Below are 25,356 nucleotides of genomic sequence, written 5' to 3'. Positions count from 1 at the left end.
TGACCCTCTCAGGTGATCCATCTCTCAAGCCTCTACATAATTGAATAAATGGCATTAACCCACATTTCATCTAGCCACAGTATATTTTCGAATCTCGCACCCATGATTCTGCATAGAAATGCAACTACAACCGTCCTTTCCACCAATATTTTGCATCTGTTAAACACTGAATAGCTGAAGGCTATGCCTTTCAGTACTGTATGTAAAGAAAATTTGCTTGCTTCAAAAATATTATCTTTCTGAAGTGACACGAGTAATTTAGATGGAGTGGGATGTTACCTTCTGTTATTATAATAGCTATATATATGATGACAAATAGTGTCTTTCTGGAAACCCTCTACAGCTATCACGTGCTTAGTGTGTACAGCCTTACTGCGCCACTCTCACCACAGCCTATACTGTACTGTTTTTTCCCTATTATTACAACAGTGTTCTTGCTTATTTTCAATGCTGCTGCACTCCTCTTAACCTGAGCAACAGGAAATAAGGCATCACCTTTTTCCTTTTCTTTTTCAAAGTATTCCCTCACAGAAAACACAAATTCGCAGGGCTTCGCTGTGTAGGACACTTTTCTTTCTTTCACTTCACAATTTGGCTGGCACTACTCATTGCACTGGATATTGTTTAAAAAGAAACATGAACAAATAAACACTAACAACAACAACAACAAAAGGAAGATAAACTACAAACTACGCTATTAACACAAATGACCAAACGACAGCACCAGTTTCATGCAAGACACTAAACGGTATGTTCTGAAGCAAGCATCAGATTTGCAGAGAGCCAATGTGGCTCCTGCTGCCTGCTCGAGTACAGTCCAATGTTGGCTGGCTACCTGCGTTCACTAGGCAATGGAACAATGCTACTGAACTGTCAGTACCAATAATGCATCTCCCGGACAATATGCTCCACAAAGGTTAAATGAAGAATCAAACACAAACATGGCAGTTAGTACAAAATATATTTCATTGACAAGTCACTAACCACATGTCCTATTAAGATGTCAACTCAATATTTTCCTCTCAGAGAAAGTCGGCAAATTAATCACTCACCTCGAGCTTGCTCATCTCTCGGCACAGTTCGATGACGCGCCTAGTGCCGAGCAGGTTCGTGGCCACCGTCGGCTTGAGAGGCGACTCGAAGTCGAGGGTTGCGGCCGAGTGGAACACCAGCTGCACCTCCCGCGCCAGCATCTGCCTGTCCTCTGGCAGCAGACCCAGTCCTTCCTCCGAGACGTCTCCGGCCACAGCCTTCAACCGCGCAAAAGGCTTCTCGGGGCACTCCTTCACGAGGCGTTCAAATCCCTGCAGAACCGGTTGAGTCAGTGACACAACACAAACTGCAGACAGCCTCAACTTCTAGCAGAACTGCTGACTGAGTTGCTGTCTCAATGAATTGGGCCCAATCACTGTGTGGACTATAGTGTTAGCCCACTATATAGACTACATTATGACAAAAAACAGCATCAGCAGAATGAGTCAACTTTGCTCACAAAACTTGAGGCATTGGTCATGGTCGTTTGCCAAGTGTATCGATTTACAGTGTACTCTGGTAAATAATTCTAAGATACACTACAACTCATTCTATGTTCAGTTCTAGTTAGTTTTGTGACTATATTGCACTGATACCATTCCAGTGCAGACTTTTGTCAGTCACTCAAATCTCACAACCTGTATCAGAAGATATCTGAAGACTTCCAACCATTAAGGATTGCAAGTTTGATCTCTACATCCTCCGAAGGATTTCAGAAATCTGTTGTCAATGCACAATGTAATAGTAATTTTACTCACTCTGACACAAAATGTATGTACTTTTTGAAAATATCTCACTGCTGGCCACACAGAGAAATGTTCTCTTGTCACAGGTTCAAACTCTCGCAACAGTGGGACACTCACATGAGTAGTAATAACATAGTTACTGTAAGGAACATAAACACACAGGACTGTTCCTTTACAGAGGATGTTTAAAATGTACATCTGCATGATCATACCACAGACAAACCTACAGTTTTCAAGAATCATAACATACTGCTCTGCATTCCATGATGACACAGCAGTTAATCCACAATTTTTGTTCCAGTTAGCAAGTGCACTCCAGTGGAGACCCGTATCAGCTGTGGTGCATCAGTATTTTTACTGTGATATATGCAGTCACAATATAAGTCACAAAAATAATTACTGAGTAGACTGCCTGCTTGTCCAGTGTCCAGAATGAAGTTACATACAGTTATGGTAAGATAGTCAACAAGTCCCCATCTAACAAATGAAGAAAATGGGAATACCTACAAATTTAAAAAAAATAATAATTATACACACAGCTTGTTGCCCTCTCCTCCCATAAATTATGTGAATATTTGGATTGAGAAACAGAAAAGTTTTGTTAGCTTCATGACAACCAGATATGTTTATTATGAAACGGTACACAGTAAAACTGAGGCAGCAGCAGCTTTTTTTCAATGTAACAGCTTTCTTAGTAATTAACTCGACTTAATTTAGACAACATTAGTGTAAATACCAGAACAGAGTGCTGGTGATACAGTAAACATATGTTTCTATGTCCTCAACATACGTTAATGTGTACTGTGACTTGTTTTACATCCCTGCTTCTTGATGGGCACTACGGAAAATGTTGAAGGAATAAATGAATTCCTGCATTACTCTTTTTCAAATTTTTGTTTCCGTTGGCTTACAATAAATGGTGTCTTACTGTTGCCATAAACCAAGTATAGAACTAAAGAAGCAAGAGGACATTGAAAAATTGTGTCATTAGTTAGTACTGTAAACTTATTGACACTAGTTTGTATGACACTTTATGTACAACACGTTTTATTCTACACACATCTTCACTAGTCTGTGGGTATTCTTATCAAACAAGAGTCACACAGATGACTGAGGTGACAAGCAGAATTAACTGCTCCACAAAGGTCCACTGGAGAGCAGTGGAGCCTGCTGGGAAAATTCTGAGAAAGAAGTGTTGATCAACCTTTCAAAATTTGTTAGTAGACTTCAGAGTCAGCCTATCCTGTATGGATACTGAATCTTCTGAATGGGAGCTGCAAATTATCTCATCAGAAATCTTGCCACACACTACAGCTTACCTTTTGAGGAATCAATGTAATCCAATTAATATAGGACTGCATTTAATTTCTTACATCAATTCGCTTCTATGTTGCGAAAAAAAAATTTCTTTTCTCCACACACTGTTATGTGGCAGCCAGACACTAAATGTACATCTCAACTGTGGCTAGCCAAAAGTAACTTATGTTTCATGACACTATTTTGACACTCTGGGATAACTGCACAACATAATACTAAAGCAAACAGTTTGTGCCAGGACCCATTTCAATAAAATCCTCCCGAGTGTGTGAACACGTCATGTGTAATACAATTGCCAACAATGGTAGTTTTACTACATATGAGAGTCATCTAACCATATGGATTTTATTTAAATGATACAGAGGGCAAGTCAGGAGGAAAGGTACAGGCTTTGAGGGGTGATAGTATCAGTGATCCTGAACAAAAAAGATCATATGAACATGGTTTCTGACATAGAACATGCATAATAATACTTTGTTAGGCCTACTTATTTTCTGTGTTACTCAAACATTGTTATTGTTCACAATGTACAGTGGTAGTTTAGAGGAAGCTTAGACGAACAGTTTGATAAGGAGACTTGTATTCTATCAGGCCATGAAGCTACTTCAAATTGGGCTACAAAGAGCACCTAGCTACAGCACATGTGCATAGCACTAAATTGTCAGTATCCTCATGCTGTCTTTGGGCAAACTTAAGTCCTTGAGAAACATGAACAGGTCCTGTTTTTGTAGGAAACTGAATGTAATTTAATTTTGCACAGTAACATGTCTTCACTGGAGGGTGCGGATTTTAAGTAATTAAAGAAATTGTACAAAAGTGATACTACATGTGCTCTATCTCTGAAACCATTCACAATAAGGCACATATTAATATGAATTTTTTGTTCAGAATCACTCATACTATCACCCTTCAAGACCTGTACATTTCCTCCTGACTCACCCTGTATATTCCTCCAGTAACAGTGTCTCTGACCCTTCAACAACTGAAAGCCAAACACAGAAAAAAAAATTCAGTGTTACAAGATTTTCCAGATTAATTTTACTGAGAAGCAGAAACATTATAAAGAACCATTTCACAAGATATTTATGTCCTCAGCACAAACTGCAGTAAATAAGTTAATGGTATGATTTTAAAGAAAGTGGCTGCTGCCTTTGTGTTTTGAAATAATAATAATTACTGAACTCATGAAAACCATGGATATCTCCACGAAAGAACTTTATCAAGTGAATTACTGGCAATTCCAACTCAGTTTAACCTTTCTCATAACTTAAAATGTTTTGAAAGATTCTACAAAAATGTTCAGTATTCAGCTAAAAGACAATAAAAGCAACGCACACTATATAAAATGAAGTCTTATTTAAGCAGTATTTCATTACTTTTTTCTCATACGTGTCTTATCAATATACACAAGAGAAAACTCTTCCCTATGGCTAATTTTAACACTGCAGAATATTTCTACCCACAATACTTACAGAATTTTTTTCAAGTTCCTGGAGTCTTTCTGCTATCTGCTTGCCCTTCTTCGGTCTCATCAGAAGGTAAATAGTATCGACTTCAGTTGTGCGAAGGAGTTTTTCTATGAGGGCAACACCTACAAAACCAGTGCCCCCAGTCAAGAATATCTTTTTCCCACGAAGGAAATCCAATATTGGTGAGTTACTGCCCTCACCAGCCATGATCAGTAACAATTGTGCTGAAGAGATAGGAGTAAAAAAATCACCAGTCCTGTAAGAGAAATGAAACTTTCAGCACCAACATAAAAATAAGTAAACAAACATGGTGTTACGGACAAGCAGTAATCTTTTAATCTGTGCAGTCAACGTGCCGAAAGTCGCATATTAAACAAGAAGGAAAAGCGGTTAAGGTTAAAAGTCCCGTCGCCGCATGGCCAATACAAGAGAGCACTACACTTTAAGGAAACCGGACTATATCCATTCTGTGGGTCCAAACACTGCAGTCACGCGATAATGACAAGAGAGGTCACGGAAAAAGTAACGACTCTGGCTTCTAAATCACTACGACACTTCTCTCAACCCCTATGAAACAACATAGGCATCATAAAGAGACTCTTGTTAAGGACTTGGTGCTACTTTCAAGTATACAGAACATCAATATGAGCGTTCTTTTTTACAGTGCTCATGAGCAAATTCTCATCTATCCGATGTTATTTTTAAAAGGCAATTCAATTAACGGGTTTTAGAGAAGAACAAGAAGTATCTACGGTTACACTCACCGTAACGGCTTACAAAATAGCGTCACACAAAATCACCAGCAAGGCAGAAATACTACATGTACGAACACCATTAATCATCTTTTGTAGCTTGTTTTTCGAGATTGTCAGAGTATTTGGGGACAAGTACTCCACTGAACACAAAGACAGAACAACAAAATCAGTCACTGAAGAGTATGTTGTAAAAATGTGCCAGATATGTCAAGTAATCGAAATACGAAAGTTCGTCAAAGCACCAGATGCGACACCGCTGCACGGTGGGTAATTCAAAACTCCACAGTGCTACCAATACTTACTGTCTTGATCTAAATATGCAAACTGTATGAATGAATGCGTAGTCTCCACCGATTCATAAAAGTTTGACAATCAACCAGTTCAGGCCCTAACCGGCAGCTTACACGCTTGACACTGTTGACGGAAACAGAAAATATATAAACAAGCAGGGTAGCCAACACAACTTTTCTGAAAATTCCTTAACAGCGACAAACTTTTCACAAATAAGATGAACCTCTTATTTTAACACACTTACATTTATCTTTACAAGTTATTCACTGCTGTATTAATTCGATTGTTCCATAAAATAAAACACATTATTGTTGTTGTGGTCTTCAGTCCTGAGACTGGTTTGATGCAGCTCTCCATGCTACTCTATCCTGTGCAAGCTTCTTCATCTCCTAGTACCTACTGCAACCTACATCCTTCTGAATCTGCTTAGTGTATTCATCTCTTGGTCTCCCTCTACGACTTTTATCCTCCACGCTGCCCTTCAATACTAAATTGGTGATCCCTTGATGCCTCAGAACATGTCCCACCAACCGATCCCTTCTTTGGACAAGTTGGGCCACAAACTTCTCTTCTCCCCAATCCTATTCAATACTCCCTCATTAGTTACGTGATCTACCCATCTAATCTTCAACATTCTTCTGTAGCACCGCATTTCGAAAGCTTCTATTCTCTTCTTGCCCAAACTAATTATCGTCCATGTTTCACTTCCATACATGGCAACACTCCATACAAATACTTTCAGAAATGACTTCCTGACACTTAAATCTATACCCCATGTTAACAAATTTCTCTTCTTCAGAAACGCTTTCCTTGCCATTACCAGTCTACAATTTATATCCTCTCTACTTCGACCATCATCAGTTATTTGGCTCCCCAAATAGCAAAACTCCTTTACTACTTTAAGTGTCTCATTTCCTAATCTAATTCCCTTAGCATCACCCGACTTAATTCGACTACATTCCATTATCCTTGTTTTGCTTTTGTTGATGATCATCTTATATCCTCCTTTAAGGTCGTTATCCATTCCATTGAACTGCTCTTCCAATCCTTTGCTGTCTCTGACAGAATTACAATGTCATCGGCGAACCTCAAAGTTTTTATTTCTTCTCCATGGATTTTAATACCTACTCCGAATTTTTCTTTTGTTTCCTTTACTGCTTGCTCAATATACAGATTGAATAACATCGGGGAGAGGTTAAAACCCTGTATTACTCCCTTCCCAACAACTGCTTCCCTTTCATGTCCCTCGACTCTTATAACTGCCATCTGGTTTCTGTACAAATTGTAAATAGCCTTTCTCTCCCTGTATTTTATCCCTGACACCTTTAGAATTTGAAAGAGAGTATTCCAGTCAACATTGTCAAAAGCTTTCTCTAAGTCTACAAATGCTAGAAACATAGGTTTGCCTTTCCTTAATCTTTCTTCTAAGATAAGTCGTAAGGTCAGGATTGCCTCACATGTTCCAACATTTCAACAGAATCCAAACTGATCTTCCCCGACGTCAGCTTCTACTAGTTTTTCCATTCGTCTGTAAAGAATTCGTGTTAGTATTTTGTAGCTGTGGCTTATTTAACTGATTAAGTGATCTGACATTCCACGCTCCGATCCATAGAACGCCAGTTTTCTTTCTCCTGATAACGACATCCTCTTGAGTAGTCCCCGCCCGGAGATCCGAATGGGGGACTATTTTACCTCCGGAATATTTTACCCAAGAGGACGCCATCATCATTTAATCATACAGTAATGCTGCATGCCCTCGGGAAAAATTACGGCCGTAGTTTCCCCTTGCTTTTAGTCGTTCGCAGTAACAGCACAGCAAGGCCGTTTTGGTTATTGTTACAAGGCCAGATCAGTCAATCATCCAAACTGTTGCCCTTGCAACTACTGAAAAGGCTGCTGCCCCTCTTCAGAAAATAAAACACATTACAAAATACAAATTAAATTATGAAACATTTTTATCAATATTCTTAGTTCATACATGACTGGTAGATCACTATGACGAGTATAGTGCAAGATATAGTGCATTACGAATACTACCATCCACCCCAATCCCAAATTATATTTTTATACGAACTGCAACATTAAACTATGTTTTATTACAGTCCCTGCGTGTTGACAGAATTTTTTAAGGCATACCGCTACAAATTATAATAACGTGAAATAATATCTAAATGTTCGAACGAAATTTCGTTTGCATAGCTCAGCCTTCTACAGCTGAAGCGCGAACACTCAAAAGGCCACTGCAATGAGACGTCGTCCAAACTGCAAGAAAAAATAAAAATAAAATAATAGCGTTTCCTGAGGAGCGCGACGCACATACTTTCAAGAATCCCATTACTTAAATAGCGACGGAGCAAGAGGGCCAGTTTTTCTACCAACGTACTGACTGACACTAGATGAATGGGTAGGTGGAAGAAATAATGGTTCAAATGGCTCTGAGCACCATGTGACTTAACTTCTGAGGTCATCAGCCGCCTAGAACTTAGAACTAATTGAACCTAACTGACCTAAGGACATCACACACATCCATGCCCGAGGCAGCATTCAAACCTGCGATGTAGCGGTCGCTCGGTTCCAGACTGTAGCGCCTAGAACCGCACGGCCACTACGGCCGGGGTAGGTGGGAGATGCGAGATTTCAGGTGTAAAACGTCTCTTCATCAGCAGCATCTATTTGCCTTCTGTTGCTAGATAGCTTCCCGTAGACTTTTCCATGCTTCACGATATTCGGTTAAACGCATCTACGTTTTTTATTTTATTTACCCACTTCCTCTTAGGTCGTTAAATCGGTCTTATCGCTTGGAATCAGTAATCTCTGTACCATGTAGCTGGTTCACTGGTTGGTTGGTTCGGGGGAAGGGACCAAACAGCGGAGTCATCGGTGCCATCGGATTAAGGAAAGATCGGGAAGGAAGTCGGTCATACCCTTTCAAAGGAAGCACCCCGGCATTTGCCTGAAGCGATTTAGGGAAACGACGGATGGCTGGACGCAGGTTTGAACCATCGTCTTCCCGAATGCAAGTCCAGTGTTCTAACCACCGCGTCACATCGCTCGGTGTACTTCTTAAAACTCGTTTTTCCGATCGTACAATATCAGAGTGCCTGCAGTTTTTGTCGTCTGCCAGACTGTAATTAGGCACAATGTTTCCATCGTTCTGTATGCGATTATTCTTATTACTATAATGGCATGTGAAGTAGAAAACTTATCAAATCAGCACAAACTTGTAGTAGTTCGTCAAACGATGGCCACGCAACAGAATAATGTCTTCCTTCACATAACACACGATGTTTTATAATCAATCAGTGACTTGGTTCATGAAAGTAGTATAAGAATAGTTAGTACCCCATTTATATTTTCGTACTTAATATCTTTGTTGTGAATTTTTTAGAAACTGACTAACATTTACAACACTACGTATCCCTATCCATCACCTTCTCCATGTGTATCTATTATTGCAACAGACTACGTTCAATATCCATAGCAGAGGATAATCTTCCTGAAACTTCGAGAATTAATGTACTGTTGAGGAAAATACAATGTCATTAACATACTGAGTCGTTACACAACTAACAGCAAGCAACCAATGCATCATTTGATATACCAAGAATTTTAATTTTTTTTTCACCAAGTATGAGATATGGGCACCCTTTCACAATTTAATGTCAGTTAATAATTACAAAGTAACTTCTTAGTTTATTCGTAATTGTTTCTCATCAGCAGTAACATTTTGGAGTAAAGAATGTCAACTTCAAGAGATGTCTGCATTGTTTACTACCAGCGTTTGTCGACCACCGTGTCGTCAGGAGTGTCTCGAGATTTATATTGTCTTCTGATCTTCTGCAGATAAAATACCTAGAACAAAAAAATCGCCAAATCGTTTCTCGAAGAAACAATTTGCAAGAAATCGCCCATCACTGTACGTTATTGTACGCATTTAAACATGAGGCGCATCTTCCTTTTTTTTTTTTTTTTTTTTTGTTATCAGTCTACTGACTGGTTTGATGCCGCCCGCCACGAATTCCTTTCCTGTGCTAACCTCTTCATCTCAGAGTAGCACTTGCAACCTACGTCCTCAATTATTTGCTTGACGTATTCCAATCTCTGTCTTCCTCAACAGTTTTTGCCCTCTACAACTCCCCCTAGTACCATGGAAGTCATTCCCTCATGTCTTAGCAGATGTCCTATCATCCTGTCCCTTCTCCTTATCAGTGTTTTCCACATATAGCTTTCATCTCCGATTCTGCGTAGAACCTCCTCATTCCTTACCTTACCAGTCCACCTGATTTTCAATATTCGCCTATAGCACCACATCTCAAATGCTTCGATTCTCTTCTGTTCCGGTTTTCCCACAGTCCATGTTTCACTACCATACAATGCTGTACTCCAGACGTACATCCTCAGAAATTTCTTCCTCGGATTAAGGCCAGTATTTGATATTAGTAGACATCTCTTGACCAGAAATGCCTTTTTTTCCATAGCGAGTCTGCTTTTGATGTCCTCCTTGCTCCGTCTGTCATTGGTTATTTTACTGCCTAGGTAGCAGAATTCCTTAACTTCATTGACTTCGTGACCAGCAATCCTGATGTTAAGTTTCTCGCTGTTCTCATTTCTACTACTTCTCATTACCTTCGTCTTTCTCCGATTTACTCTCAAACCATACTGTGTACTCATTAGACTGTTCATTCCGTTCAGCAGATCATTTAGTTCTTCTTCACTTCCACTCAGGATAGCAATGTCATCAGCGAATCGTATCATTAATATCCTTACACCTTGTATTTTAATTCCACTCCTGAATCTTTCTTTTATTTCCATCATTGCTTCCTCGATGTACAGATTGAAGAGTAGGGGCAAAAGGCTACAGCCTTGTCTTACACCTTTCTTAATACGAGCACTTCCTTCTTGATTGTCCACTCTTATTATTCCCTCTTGGTTGTTGTACATATTGTATATGACCCGTCTCTCCCTATAGCTTACCCCTACTTTTTTCAGAATCTTGAACAGCTTGCACCATTTTATATTATCGAAAGCTTTTTCCAGGTCGACAAATCCTATGAACGTGTCTTGATTTTTCTTTAGCCTTGCTTCCATTATTAGCCGTAACGTCAGAATTGCCTCTCTCGTGCCTTTACTTTTCCTAAAGCCAAACTGATCGTCACCTAACGCATTCTCAATTTTCTTTTCCATTCTTCTGTATATTATTCTTGTAAGCAGCTTCGATGCATGAGCTGTTAAGCTGATTGTGCGATAATTCTCGCACTTGTCAGCTCTTGCCGTCTTCGGAATTGTGTGGATGATGCTTTTCCGAAAGTCAGATGGTATGTCGCCAGACTCATATATTCTACACACCAACGTGAATAGTCGTATTGTTGCCACTTCCCCTAATGATTTTAGAAATTCAGATGGAATGTTATCTATTTCTTCTGCCTTATTTGACCGTAAGTCCTCCAAAGCTCTTTTAAATTCCGATTCTAATACTGGATCCCCTATCTCTTCTAAATCGACTCCTGTTTCTTCTTCTATCACATCAGACAAATCTTCACCCTCATAGAGGCTTTCAATGTATTCTTTCCATCTATCTGCTCTCTCCTCTGCATTTAACAGTGGAATTCCCGTTGCACTCTTAATGTTACCACCGTTGCTTTTAACGTCACCAAAGGTTGTTTTGACTCTCCTGTATGCTGAGTCTGTCCTTCCGACAATCATATCTTTTTCGATGTCTTCACATTTTTCCAGCAGCCATTTCGTCTTAGCTTCCCTGCACTTCCTATTTATTTCATTCCTCAGCGACTTGTATTTCTGTATTCCTGATTTTCCCGGAACATGATTGTGCTTCCTCCTTTCATCAATCAGCTGAAGTATTTCTTCTGTTACCCATGGTTTCTTCGCAGCTACCTTCTTTGTACCTATGTTTTCCTTCCCAACTTCTGTGATGGCTCTTTTTAGAGACGTCTATTCCTCTTCAACTGTGTTGCCTACTGCGCTATTCCTTATTGCTGTATCCATAGCGTTAGAGAACTTCAAACGTATCTCGTCATTCCTTAGAACTTCCGTGTCCCACTTCTTTGTGTATTGATTCTTCCTGACTAATGTCTTGAACTACAGCCTACTCTTCATCACTACTATATTGTGATCTGTGTCTGTATCTGCTCCTGGGTACACCTTACAATCCAGTATCTGATTTCGGAATCTCTGTCTGACCATGATGTAATCTAATTGAAATCTTCCCATATCTCCCGGCCTTTTCCAAGTATACCTCCTCCTCTTGTGATTCTTGAACAGGGTATTCGCTATTACTAGCTCAAACTTGTTACAGAACTCAATTAGTCTTTCTCCTCTTTCATGCCTTGTCCCAAGCCCATATTCTCCTGTAATCTTTTCTTCTATTCCTTCCCCTACAACTGCATTCCAGTGCCCATGACTATTAGATTTTCTTCCCCCTTTACATACTGTGTTACCCTTTCAATATCCTCATACACTTTCTCTATCTGTTCATCTTCAGCTTGCGACGTCGGCATGTATACCTGAACTATCGTGGGTGTTGGTCTGCTGTCGATTCTGATTAGAACAACCCGGTCACTGAACTGTTCACAGTAACACACCCTCTGCCCTACCTTCCTATTCATAACGAATCCTACACCTGTTATACCATTTTCTGCTGCTGTTGATATTACCTGATACTCATCTGACCAGAAATCCTTGTCTTCCTTCCACTTCACTTCACTTCACTGACCCCTACTATATGTAGATTGAGCCTTTGCATTTCCCTTTTCAGATTTTCTAGTTTCCCTACCACGTTCAAGCTTCTAACATTCCACGCCCCGACTCGTAGAACATTATCTTTTCGTTGATTATTCAATCTTTTTCTCATGGTAACCTCTCCCTTGGCAGTCCCCTCCCAGAGATCCTAATGGGGGACTATTCCGCAATCTTTTGCCAATGGAGAGATCATCATGACACTTCTTCAACTACAGGCCACATGTCCTGTGGATACACGTTACGTGTCTTTAATGCAGTGGTTTCCATTGCCTTCTGCATCCTCATGTCATTGATCATTGCTGATTCTTCCGCCTTTAGGGGCAATTTCCCACCCCTAGGACAAGAGAGTGCCCTGAACCTCTATCCGCTCCTCCGCCCTCTTTGAAAAGGCCGTTGGCAGAATGAGGCTGACTTCTTATGCCGGAAGTCTTCGGCCGCCAATGCTGATAATTTATCGAAATTTAGGCAGTGGCGGGGATCGAACCCGGGACCGAAGACGTTTTTGATTATGAATCAAAGACGCTACCCCTAGACCACACATCATAACAGTCATATATTTTTTTGCATTCAATTCTAAAACGCTGTATGTGATACTTTTTTTTTACATCTAGGGAAAAATAACGTATGGGGTGTTGCGAACGTTTGAAACGTACTTTGGTGTGCCACAAAAGAAAAAGAATGAGAAATGGCGGTTTACGACACCTGATTTTACAAAATAGACATACTCAAAGGTTCGTCTAACATATCTTCTAATTTATTGATTTCTGTTACATTTAATAGCGTTGACTCGTGTGGTGTGAACGAGTAAAGCCTACATGAAATGGAGGATTTACTTCCCGATCGGTCTGTCAATTGCCTCATCGTAAAGAGTTGAACTATCATCATTCCTCAAAGCGCTCAGGGGTGCTGTAGCCAAGGACAGAGGGAGGGGGGGGGGGGTGAATGGTCTCCGTCTCCCCCACCCAGCTTTCGTGGAAAGGAAAAAAAATGTCGATAGTCAGGTGCTTTTCTTTCGAGAAAATGATTTGAAAGTCGATACGACGCAGGTTTTTAACGGGGTCGGGACTAGACCTTTTTTATGGCTACTTACAAGTCGCCAAAACATTACAAACACTGCGTGGCTCCAGGGCTAGACTCTGCCACCCCCCCCCCCCCCCCCCAAAAAAAATTATTAAAAGACGCCCATCTCTGTGCGAGTTTCGAAATCTGGGATACCCGACGGCAGTATCGGAAATAGTTTTCTTACATTCCAGCAACACTTCATGGACGCCAAGAAATTACGTACGAGAATCCCTTGGCCTGAATGCTCGGAAAGCAGCAGTTGAACTTCCAGTTTTGGTAGGGAATGTGGTGAACGTTTTCCTTGTTCCAGATTCGCTTCGATACATTCCGTGTCAGTCCCCATACGTGTCATTACAATCCCTATAATTATGTTTGTCTGCTGAGTAAACTACCGGTATTTGTTTTCCCGCCTTTCATAAATTCCACACACAGCTTTTAAATCGTTTCGCATTGAAAACTCAATTTAGATCACCATACGCACTCGAGGTAATTTTGCTCTGTTCTGTTTGTTTATTTCCGTCCAGTGGGTTGCTGTCTTTAATTGTTGAACCTCATCACTTGAGTGAATGACTTCATTGTAAATTTGTACACTTTCCTCACCAATGTGTAGATTATACGCAAGTTATTCTTATTTGAAAGTACACGTAGTAAGTTCTTCCATATGTAAATCTCCTTAGATTAGAATATCTCTTTCAGTTTTGGATTCTCCATTACCCTGATGAATGCACGAATGACAGTTGACTCTCAGCGCAAACAGAGATTATAATTCTATTAGCTTGACCATAAGTTCGTAGCGTTTTGTTTTGCATGTTGTTATTCCCAACGACTTATATAAACGACACTATATACTTCCTTGGTTATTCCGGCTGCTATGAATTTGTCGAGTGTCATTTGTATTTGTAGTTCACTGTCGCTATTTGAGTTTACATATTGTCATTTGTAGGTAGTGAGTGGAGCTGAGATGCTAGAAAATGGAGTGCCAAGCGCAGAAATCGGAACATTTTCGACATATTCTTCTGTTTGACTTCAGTAGAGGAGTGACAAAAGCGTAGGCAGCAAAAAACACTTGCGCCGTGTACGGGGATAAGGACATTGGACAGAGCACGGCAAGAAAATGGATTTAAGGAGGATCGTTTTCACGTTAGTGACTCTTCACATACAGGAGGAGCTTTGGGGTTCGATGCAACTCGTTTAAACGTATTAATCCAGGAAGGTTCAAGTCAGTGCACTGGAAAATGTAATTAACTGTGATCATTTCACCATCTTGCAGTATTTGTATTCAATGGGAAAGGTTCAAAAATCGGATATATGGGTACCGTATGCTCTAAGCCAAAACCACAAAAAATCAGCGAGTGGCCGTATGTTAATCTCTGCTTGCTTGTCATCAATTGGCTCGTGAACAACACCGACCATTCCTGTACTGTATCGTTACTTTATGTTAGCGTAAGAAAAAGAAAGTAGTGGTTGAGCCCAAACTCCCCTCACAAAAGATAATGTGAAGCCTCTGGTGGAACAGCGACGGTGTACTGTTGTACTACGAATACTGAGTTACTGTCAACAACTGAGATGCCTTGCAGAATCAGTCCAGGAACAACGACCGGGAACAATGCGCGAGATGATGTTTCTCAACGATAACGCATTCTGCTAGACTGACAGAAAACACTGCACAGGAAGTGGGTAGAGAAGTCATTCCGCAGCCACCTTATTCATCCGATCTACCTCCTTCAATTTTCATCTTTTCCGCTCTCTATCGAAAAACCCTCAAGGGACTTCCTTTCCGGACGAAAATGCACTCAGAACGTGACGAATACTTCGCCTCAAAACCACGTCATTTCTACAGTTGCGGAATCAAAAAGCTACCCCAGCGTTGGCAGACTACTTTAAATAATGAAGGGGAATACGTTATTGATGATTAAAGTCTCTGTTGTGCGTATATGTTGTGTTTTTTAAACCTATAGAATAACGCTACGAACTAAGGCTCCAACCCTACAAGTAGGTAAACATCCCCGTTATTGCCGAGCAATCGGTGGAAGCTGTTACATCAGTTCAACATCTAAGAGTATGCGCGCTGAACGATTTAATGAGGAAGAACCACATAAAAGTAACTGTAGGGAAGCCAGATGACAGAGTTAGCTTTATTGAAATAATCTTCAGAAAGTGCATATCATCCACACTTACAGAAACTTCCTCGAGCATTGCGCATCAGTGTGACACCCTTACCGGGTAGAGAAAATAAAGAAGAGCCGCGCGTTTCTTGGAAATTTCGTTTAGTGAGCCCGAAATGTCATAGAGATCTTAATTGGATTCCAGTGAGGGATTCTACAAGACAGGCGTCCATTGTGCTTTCCTGTTAAGATTACGACAGCGTACGTTCCCTGACGAGTCGGTCAGTATACACAGATATTGTCATACGGATAACCTTAACATGTACACACATCAGTGTCTCCATTGTTTTTTCTCTGCGTCGAACAGTCTTCCAGCAAACATGTCACATAATTTACTACCTGATGTTTTGTGCATGGTCAGAGCTGCACCACTAAGTGGACTCCACCTGCCAGTGTACACTTACCATTTAGGGCCCAAGAGTCCATACTTCTAACACATGACCTGCTGCGAATGCGGAAATAAGCATTAATGGCTTGCCTCGCCACATGTACTTCGAGGTATTAACCAACCTACTACTCCTAAAAGCTGTAATTATTATTCTGCAAATGAAGTAAATACTGCTAAAATGTTGTACATTACACAGTCCTCAGTCACCAATAGAAATATCTGCACTTATACCCTGCATTGGTCCCCCCCCCCCCCCACCTACATCTATCTTACTATAATGGAAAAATTGGTGAGGTTCGAGCTTACACAGAGGCCTGCCGGCAGTCAATCTTACCGCATACCATTCGCGACTGGAATAGGAAAAGGACGGAAGTATCAGTGGTACAAATACCCTCCGCCACTCACCGTAAGCTGGGTTGCGGAGTACAGATGTAGATGCAGATGAATGAGGGACACTAAAAATGTTACTTTAACCGTGCCAAGTTTGTAATTTCTGCTTTTATATTCTAACAGCAGGAGCACTTGACATGAGTCTTTCCTTTCGTCTATTACTTGATTTCCGGTAGACGTAAGTCACTGTTAACTTCCATTCCACGAGAAACTAAGAAATGCATATTTTTCACATTTATTCAGTAGTCTTGATTGTATTCCCATGAGATTAAGGCTAAGTCTATAAAACCTGATGAGATGCTACACTTTTAGTAGTGACTGCACTAGCGAAAGGATTTTTAGTACGTCCATGCCAAAACATAACGCTTTGCAACATCTTCAAATCACCAGTTACTATACCGTCCTTACATGGCCATTTGTTGCTGGCAGCGAAAGGACCCTCAGTCACTGTTGCAATTATTTTTATGTACTCAGCATTACACTGAGATGGACGATCGCCTAAATCTGTGTGCTCTTGGCTATTCATTTATTTCTTTTTCCATAGTTTCTACATGTTCGTACAAATGTGCATTGTCGTACTTAAAGTATTGTTTGCTTACATAGTGAATTTTCTTCTCTACTAGCAGTTTCTTCGTTAATTGGTTCTATATTTATTCGTAAAACCTCTTCCGATATTCTTAATGGCAAATATGTTTTCTTTTTGCCTGAAATTTCTCTCATTGTTAGGCTTATTACCAGCCCTTAGATCAGCTCTGGAGACTAGGAGAAATAGAGACGGTACAGCGTCAGGCACCAACTAATGCCTCTGAGGAAAATTCAACAATACAATCTTCACATTAGTCTCACTATCCGAATCAGCAAAATGTATTGATCACACACAAGCATTACGAACTGAAAACGAAACGTCATGTATCAATTTTTCTTATGACTCTTTGTTCCCCGGAAATACATAATACTTCATGTCTAACTTTTTTCGTTGCCTGCTTGTACAACAAGCGATCATATAACAAACTGTTGTTTTTAACTGAAAACAATTCGAAACCTACTCTCATCTCTTCTAAATACAGTGATTAGTGTAAAGCGTAACTCTGTACTTAATTGTCAATCATCGATAAGAACTCATGCGCACTCACTAAAGAATCTTGTATTCACTCAAACTCACGAAGAGCCGGCCGTTGTGGCCGAGCGGTTCTAGGCGCTTCAGTCCGGAACCGTGCGACTGCTATGGTCGCAGGTTCGAATCCTGCCTCGGGCATGGATGTATGTGGTGTCCTTAGGTTAGTTAGGTTTAAGTAGTTCTAAGTTCTAGGGGACTGATGACCTCTGATGTTAAGTCCCATAGTGCTCAGAGGCATTTGAACCAGACAACTGCATCATCTGTGAATACCCCTAAAGAGCATCCGACGCTTTCTGCTAGATCATTTATATATTATATTATAAACAGCAACGGTGCTATCACACTTCCCTGCGGTACACCGGATATTACCTTTACATCTATCGATTTAGTTCCGTTAAGAGCGACGTGTTGAGTTCTGCGTGCAAGAAAGTCTTGAATACAATAGCAAATGTGCTCCCATACTCCTTAAGCTCGTATTTTTTTTTTTTTTCATTAAACGGCAAAGGGTGGCGATGTCAAATGCCTTATTGAAATCAAGGAACACGGCATCAACTCGAGCGCCGTTGTCCGCTGCGCTGTGGATTTCATGCAGGAACAGAGGGAGCTGAGTTTCGCAGGACCTCTGTTTGAGGAATCCATGTTAATTTTTATAGAGGAGATGTTCATTTTCCATAAACGTCATAATTCTTGAGCATAAAACCTGTTTCATAATTTTACAACAGATTGACGTTAATAATACAGGACTGTAATTGTGTAGGTCTGTCTTAGGGCCTTTCTTAAAAACGAGAATGACCTGCGCTTTTTCCAGTCGTTACGTATCTTTCGTTGCTCAGGCGATGTACGATAAATTACTGCTGGCGCAAGTTCTTTCGCATAATCTTTATAGAATCTTATAGGTATCTCATCTGGCCCTGAAGTCTTTCCGCTACTAAGCGATTGTATCTGTTTTTCAGTTCCGAGATCTCAATATCTGCCACTTCGATCTTCCGCGTTGAAACAACTTCAGAAGACAGAATTCGGTATTTCGGTCTTCTCTCTGTTATCTTCCGTTTCGGTGCCGGTGTGGTCGCTGAGAGAATGAATAGATGATTTTGACCCACTTACTGATTTTACATACGACCAAAATCTCATAGGGTTTTTACTCAGGTCGGTTGACATCGTCTTACTTTCAAAATCATTGAACGCTTCTCTCATTGCTCTCCATCCGCTCATTTTCGCATCGTTCAGCTTTTGTTTGTCACCTAGGTTTTTACTTCTCTTACATATGAGATGAAGTGCCCTTTGTTTTTGTAGCGCTTTTCTAACACGGCTACTAAGCCATGATGGCTCTTTCCCATCCCTTAAAATCTTACTCGGGACATACTCGTCTAGGGCATATTGAAGGATGCCTTTGAATTTCTTCCATTTGTTTTCCACATCTTCGTCCTCATCACCGAATTTTTTCTGAGATATTCTGAAATTTGTATCCTATCATCCTTGCTGAGCAAGTATATCTTGCTACCTTTCTTAACACTCCTCGTAGGACCCTTCCTCACAGATGCTGTCAACAGCCTTACGATCACTGATACCTTCTGCGTTAACTGATTCGACAAGTTCAGGTCTGTTTGTTGGCAGAAGGTCGAAGACGTACCCTAACGAATTGGTTCTCTATCTGCTCAAGGTAATTTTCGGACAAGACATCTAGAACAGTAGTGTGTAAAAGTAGGATGAAGCAAACAGCTTGGTGGAATGATACAGTGAAGGCAGCCTGTAAAAGGAAAAAGAAGGCGTATCAAAAATGGCTACCTACTAGAACTCAGGTACACAGAGAAAGTTATGTTTAAGAATGAAACAAAGCCAAACATATAATTGCAGCATCCAAGAAGAAATCTTGGGAAGACTTTGGAAACAAAGCCAAACAGATAATTGCAGCATCCAAGAAGAAATCTTGGGAAGACTTTAGAAACAGATTGGAGACTATGGGTAAGGCTGCTGGAAAATCATTCTGGAGTGTAATTAGCAGTCTTGGAAAGGGAGGTAAGAAGGAAATGACAAGTATTTTGGACAGGTCAGGAAAACTGCTGGTGAATCCTGTGGATGCCTTGGGCAGATGGAGGGAATATTTTGAAGAGTTGCTCAATGTAGGTGAAAATACGATCAGCAATGTTTCAGATTTCGAGGTAGAATGGGATAGGAATGATGATGAAAATAGTATCACATTTGAGGAAGTGGAGAAAAGGGTCAATAGATTGCAGTGCAATAAAGCAGCTGGGGTGGATGAAATTAAGTCGGAACTCATCAAATACAGTGGAACGTCAGGTCTTAAATGACTACACAGAATAATTGAAATGGCACAGGTTCCACCAGACTGGACAAAAGCAGTAATCACACCAATCTTTAAACATGGAAACAGAAAAGATTGTAACAGCTACAGAGGTATCTCTTTAATCAGCGTTGTGGGTAAAATCTTCTCAGGTATTGTTGAAAGGAAAGTGCGAGTATTAGTTGAGGACCAACTGGATGAAAATTAGGGTGGGTTTAGGCCTCTTAGAGGTGGTCAGGACCAGATCTTTAGCTTACGGCAAATAATGGAGAAGTGTTATGAGTGGAACAGGGAATTGTATCTATGCTTTATAGATCTAGAATAGGCATATGACCGGGTTCCTAGGAGGAAGTTATTGTCTGTTCTACGAGATTATGGAATAGGAGGCAAACTTTTGCAAGCAATTAAAGGTCTTTACATGGATAGTCAGGCAGCAGTTAGAGTTGACGGTAAATTGAGTTCATGGTTCAGAGTAGTTTCAGGGGTAAGACAAGGCTGCAACCTGTCGCCACTGTTGTCCATATTATTTATGGATCATATGTTGAAAACAATAGACTAGTCGACTGGCTAGGTGAGATTAAGATATGTGAGCACAAAATAAGCAGCCTTGCATATGCGGATGACTTAGTTGTGATGGCAGATTCGATTGAAAGTTTGCAAAGTAATATTGCACAGCTAGATCAGAACTGTAAGGATATGGTATGAAGATTCGCATCTCCAAAACGAAATTAATGTCTGTGGGAAAGGAATTTAACCGGATTGAGTGCCAAATGGGAGGAACAAAGTTAGAACAGTTAGATGGTTTCAAGTACTTAGGATGCATATTCTCACAGGATGGCAACATAGTGAAAGAACTGGAAGCGAGGTGTAGCAAAGCTAATGCAGTGAGCGCTCAGCTACGATCTACTCTCTTCTGCAAGAAGGAAGTCAGTACCAAGACTAAGTTATCTGTGCACCGTTCAATCTTTCGACCAACTTTGTTGTACGGGAGCGAAAGCTTGGTGGATTCAGGTTACCTTATCAACAAGGTTGAGGTTACGGATATGAAAGTAGCTAGGATGATTGCTGGTACTACTAGATGGGAACAATGGCAGGAGGGCGTCCACAATGAGGAAATCAAGGAAAAATTGGGAATGAACTCTATAGATGTAGCAGTCAGGGCGAACAGGCTTAGGTGGTGGGGTCATGTTGCACGCATGGGAGAAGCAAGGTTACCCAAGAGACTCATGGGTTCAGCAGTAGAGGGAAGGAGGAGTCGGGGCAGACCAAGGAGAAGGTACCTGGATTCGGTTAAGAATGATTTTGAAGTAATAGGTTTAACATCAGAAGAGGCACCAATGTTAGCACTGAATAGGGGATCCATGGAGGAATTTTATAAGGGGACTATGCTCCAGACTGAACGCTGAAAGGCATAATGAGTCTTAAATGATGATGATGATGATGATGATGACATCCAGAACAATGCCACGCCACTACGCGTAGTCCAATGATGCGGAATTTCGTCGTTCGCCCAGCGATAAACGTCGATACTCCAGTGAGGGGGTACCCCGTCTTGATGGAAGCTGAAATACTCGGAACCAGCAGTCAGTTGTGCAAACAACACAACCGCACCATATCAAGGTAAGAGGCACCGGTCACAGCCTCCTCACAGAAGAAAGACGGCTCATACTGCTTCACCAGTAACATTGCACAGAAAACATCAAGTAGTCCCTTTTTGTAGATAAATCGTACTTTCGAGACTCATTGCAAACATCATTTAATACAATAAACTGTTGTTGTTGAATTAGCTATTTTACTACTTTTGAGGAAGAAACAGATATAATGGAAGTTGAAAGAGCACCTACAGATACGTAAGTACGTCTTGGTGTCATTTGCTAGACTTGTGGAACATTGTGCAACCGTGGACAGTGAAAGTGCGGCAATGATCAATCTGATATGAAAATAGCGATTTTTGCTGTGTGAAAGTTTGTGCTACACGTATTGCAGAAGGTAGTGGTGTTTTTATAGCCGCGATTCCGACGTCTTAAAATAATGACCAAGAGAATAGGAACGAGGTACGTAAGATTTTTTAAGTCTGATATTTTGTGTGAACCAAAGGACAACATAATAAACGGTGACTATATTCAGCGCCAACTTCACATTGAAATTAGAAAGCTTTGGGCCACTATTCCGTTCGGGGATAATGTGACCGAGTCAGCTTTCCGACCATTCTTAAAGCGATCACGTGATAACGGGTATGACGAAGGGCGTGACACCGACAAGACAGAGGAGGACGAACTGAAGCCTCCTGGACTGTCCCTGCAAATTTTATTTTTAGAAATATTATCTGCTTTCGGCAATTATTTGTTTTTACAAAAATATCGTTGCCCTAAACTGGTGAACATGGCCCGAAAAATCTCGGGGATACGTAGCAGCTACCCGAGCATCGTCTGAACGTGCGTTCACCACAAGTGGATGATTACTTACGGCAAGGAAGTCACGTGTTACCTCTAGAAGTGTCAACCATATCCAGTATCTGAACAGTTACCCGTGAAATCTCCAACAGGGGAGAAATCAGACATGAAATAATGTATTTGCTGGAGACTACCATGCGGCTGGACAATAGATTTTGTTCATTGTAAACAAATTTCACAGTCAGAAGCAGTTGTCACTTGCTTCAACGTAAATCTTTTCCATTTGCTCTGCCCAAAATGTGTCCGTTAGTGCGATTTTATCTGCAGACTGGATGTGAGCATCATTTCATCACCCATTGATTCACGCGAAATTGAAGTTTCATAGCTAAATGAATTACCTTCAGTAACCAGAATGAGATTTTCACTCTGCAGCGGAGTGTGCGCTGATATGAAACTTCCTGGCAGATTAAAACTGTGTGCGCGATCGAGACTCGAACTCGGGACCTACAAGGTTCGCAGGAGAGCTTCTTTAAAGTTTGGAAGGTAGGAGACGAGATACTGGCAGAAGTAAAGCTGTGAGTACCGGGCGTGAATCGTGCTTGGGTAGCTCAGATGGTAGAGCACTTGCCCGCGAAAGCAAAGGTCCCGAGTTCGAGTCTCGGTCGGGCACACAGTTTTAAACTGCCAGGAAGTTTCATATGAGCGCACACTCCGCTACAGAGTGAAAATCTCATTCTGGAAACATCCTCCCAGGCTGTGGCTAAGCCATGTCTCCGCAGTATCCTTTCTTTCAGGAGTGCTAGTTCTGCAACGTTCGCAGGACAGCTTCTGTAAAGTTTGGAAGGTAGGAGACGAGATACTGGCAGAAGTAAAGCTGTGAGTACCGGGCGTGAGTTGTGCTTGGGTAGCTCAGATGGTAGAGCACTTGCCCGCGAAAGGCAAAGGTCCCGAGTTCGAGTCTCGGTCGGGCACACAGTTTTAATCTGCCAGGAAGTTTCATACCTTCAGTTAACATTGAGTATTCAAGCATCACCACACTCAGTCCTTGTGGTAATACTTTGCGAATATAAAGAACGTAACATACACTTTGTCCATATAAAACACAGAAACCTCACAGCTAAAACTAAATTCTAATTGCACTCGTACCTGCACCAGGGACGATAGTGCCATTGCGTTGAGACTTAGCTTAAGGTCCTATTCACACTTGAAAAAGTCTTCACACTGAACTGAGTCTTTCCAAAAATTACCTTCTCCTCTCCTTCTGAGTTTCACAGATAGTCCTATCGAACATTCTTTGGCCTCAATTCCATCATTTAAGTAGCCGTGCTTTACTTTGGATTTGTACTGTAAGGTAATCTTTGGAGTACTTGCTTCTTCCATTCGTTTCAGATGTTCCTTCCAGTTTTGTTTATGTTCCTCTGTATTGTCACTTACTGCACAAATATTCAGTTCTTGCCTTGTGTTTCCATTTCCCAACGGTCCATCTTACTGCAGCTTTTGACTGCTAGTAAAAATTTCATTTCACCCGCCTGAACATGACTACGATATTTACTTTTCATATCCCACTTTTCACTGTCATGCAGTAGAAGGTAGACAGCCATTCCCTTATAGAATGTCGTTTTTCTGTCTGCTTGCGTGTTTTTCTTTTTTTATATATATTTTGCTTGTAGTGCCACACATATTTTGATGTCTCTGTAATTTAATCCCCACATCCTTTTCTTCGTTAGAAGTAATGTAGCTCCCTAGGTAACTGACGTGCTGAACTTGCTCTAAAAACTGATCTTCGATTATAATTTTCTTTTGTACTTTGTGTGGGAAAGAGATATAAACGGACTGAGTGCCAAATAGGAGGAACAAAGTTAGAACAGGTGGACGGTTTCAAGTACTTAGGATGCATATTCTTACAGGATGACAACATAGTGAAAGAACTGGACGCGAGGTGTAGCAAAGCTAATGCGGACAGCTACGATGTACTCTCTTCTGCAAGAAGCAAGTCAGTACCAAGACTAAGTTATCTGTGCACCGTTCAATGTTTCGACCAACTTTGTTGTATGGGAGCGAAAGTAGCTTACGATATGAAAGTAGCTAGGATGATTGCAGGTACTAGTAGGTGGGAACAATGGCAGGAGGGTGTCCTCAATGAGGAAATCAAAGAAAAACCGAGGCATGGTTCAAATGGCTCTGAGCACTACGGAACTTAACATTTGAGGTCATCAGTCCCCTAGAACTTAGAACTACTTAAACCTAATTAACCTAAGGACAACACACGCATCCATGTCCGAGGCAGGATTCGAACCTGCGACCGTAGCGGTCGCGCGGTTCCAGACTGGATCGCCTAGAACCGCTCGGCCACTCCAGCCGGCAACTGGGAATGAACTATATAGATGAAGAAGTCAGGGCGAACAGGCTTAGATGGTGGGGTCATGTTACATGCATGGGAGAAGCAAGGTACCCAAGAGACTCATGGGTAGGAGGAGACGGGGTAGACCAAGGAGAAGGTACCTGGATTCGGTTCAGAATGATTTTGAAGTAATAGGCTTAACATCAGAAGAGGCACCCATGTTAGCACTGAATAGGGGATCGTGGAGGAATTTTATAAGGGGGCTATGCTCCAGACTGAACGCTGAAAGGCATAATCAGTCTTAAATGATAATGATGATGATGATGACTGGGTGTTTTCCATGGAATGCTACTGTCTTAATTTTATTTACTGCTACCTTAAAATTATAATCCCCTCCGATAAAATTTATAAGATGGATTTATTTTTGCACTTTGCCTTCATAATTTGCTGTTAATACAATACCACAGGCGTATAGTAGCATGTAAATATATTTATTCATGTTTATGTGGATCTCTTCTGGGACTCCTTTCTATTTTTAGATGGTATCTTTCATATAAATATTACGAAGAGCAGGTGCTAAAGTGCACTCTTGTCCCACACTTTGGTTTGTTGAAATCTTTCCCCTGTGTAATCCGTTATACAAATTACACTCTAAGGCAAACAAACGACGCACCACGAAGGAATAACCGCAATGTAACGGAAATCGGTAGATGTGATGTAAATGTACAGACAACCGAATGATTACAATTTCAGGTAAAAATGGATGATTTATTCAAGAGAAAGAGTTTCACAAATTTAGCAGGGCAATAACGCGTTGGTCTACGTCTCGACC

General features: G+C 41.0%; 1 protein-coding gene across 6 annotated transcripts in view; it reads right to left on the bottom strand.

Moving 5' to 3' along the window:
- LOC126284653 (putative fatty acyl-CoA reductase CG8306) overlaps nt 1-25,356 on the bottom strand; it is a 174,613-nt gene that overhangs the window by 65,563 nt on the left and 83,694 nt on the right. For 3 of the 6 annotated variants that reach the window (XM_049983753.1, XM_049983757.1, XM_049983758.1), the window contains exons 2-3: nt 4,568-4,820; nt 1,053-1,304 (exon numbers count right to left, since the gene is read on the bottom strand). In XM_049983753.1, coding sequence (XP_049839710.1) covers nt 1,053-1,304; nt 4,568-4,771 — 456 coding nt within the window. In that variant the 5' untranslated portion in view covers nt 4,772-4,820. Of the gene's footprint in view, nt 1-1,052; nt 1,305-4,567; nt 4,821-5,328; nt 5,569-5,621; nt 5,741-25,356 lie in introns of those variants that run through there. The other 3 variants (XM_049983754.1, XM_049983752.1, XM_049983755.1) reach the window with 3 other exon arrangements.

Source organism: Schistocerca gregaria, chromosome 8 (assembly GCF_023897955.1).
Source record: "Schistocerca gregaria isolate iqSchGreg1 chromosome 8, iqSchGreg1.2, whole genome shotgun sequence".
Classification (NCBI taxonomy): domain Eukaryota; kingdom Metazoa; phylum Arthropoda; class Insecta; order Orthoptera; family Acrididae; genus Schistocerca; species Schistocerca gregaria.
The sequence above is the reverse complement of the archived record's forward strand: the minus strand, read 5'-3'. Positions and strand labels throughout refer to the sequence as shown.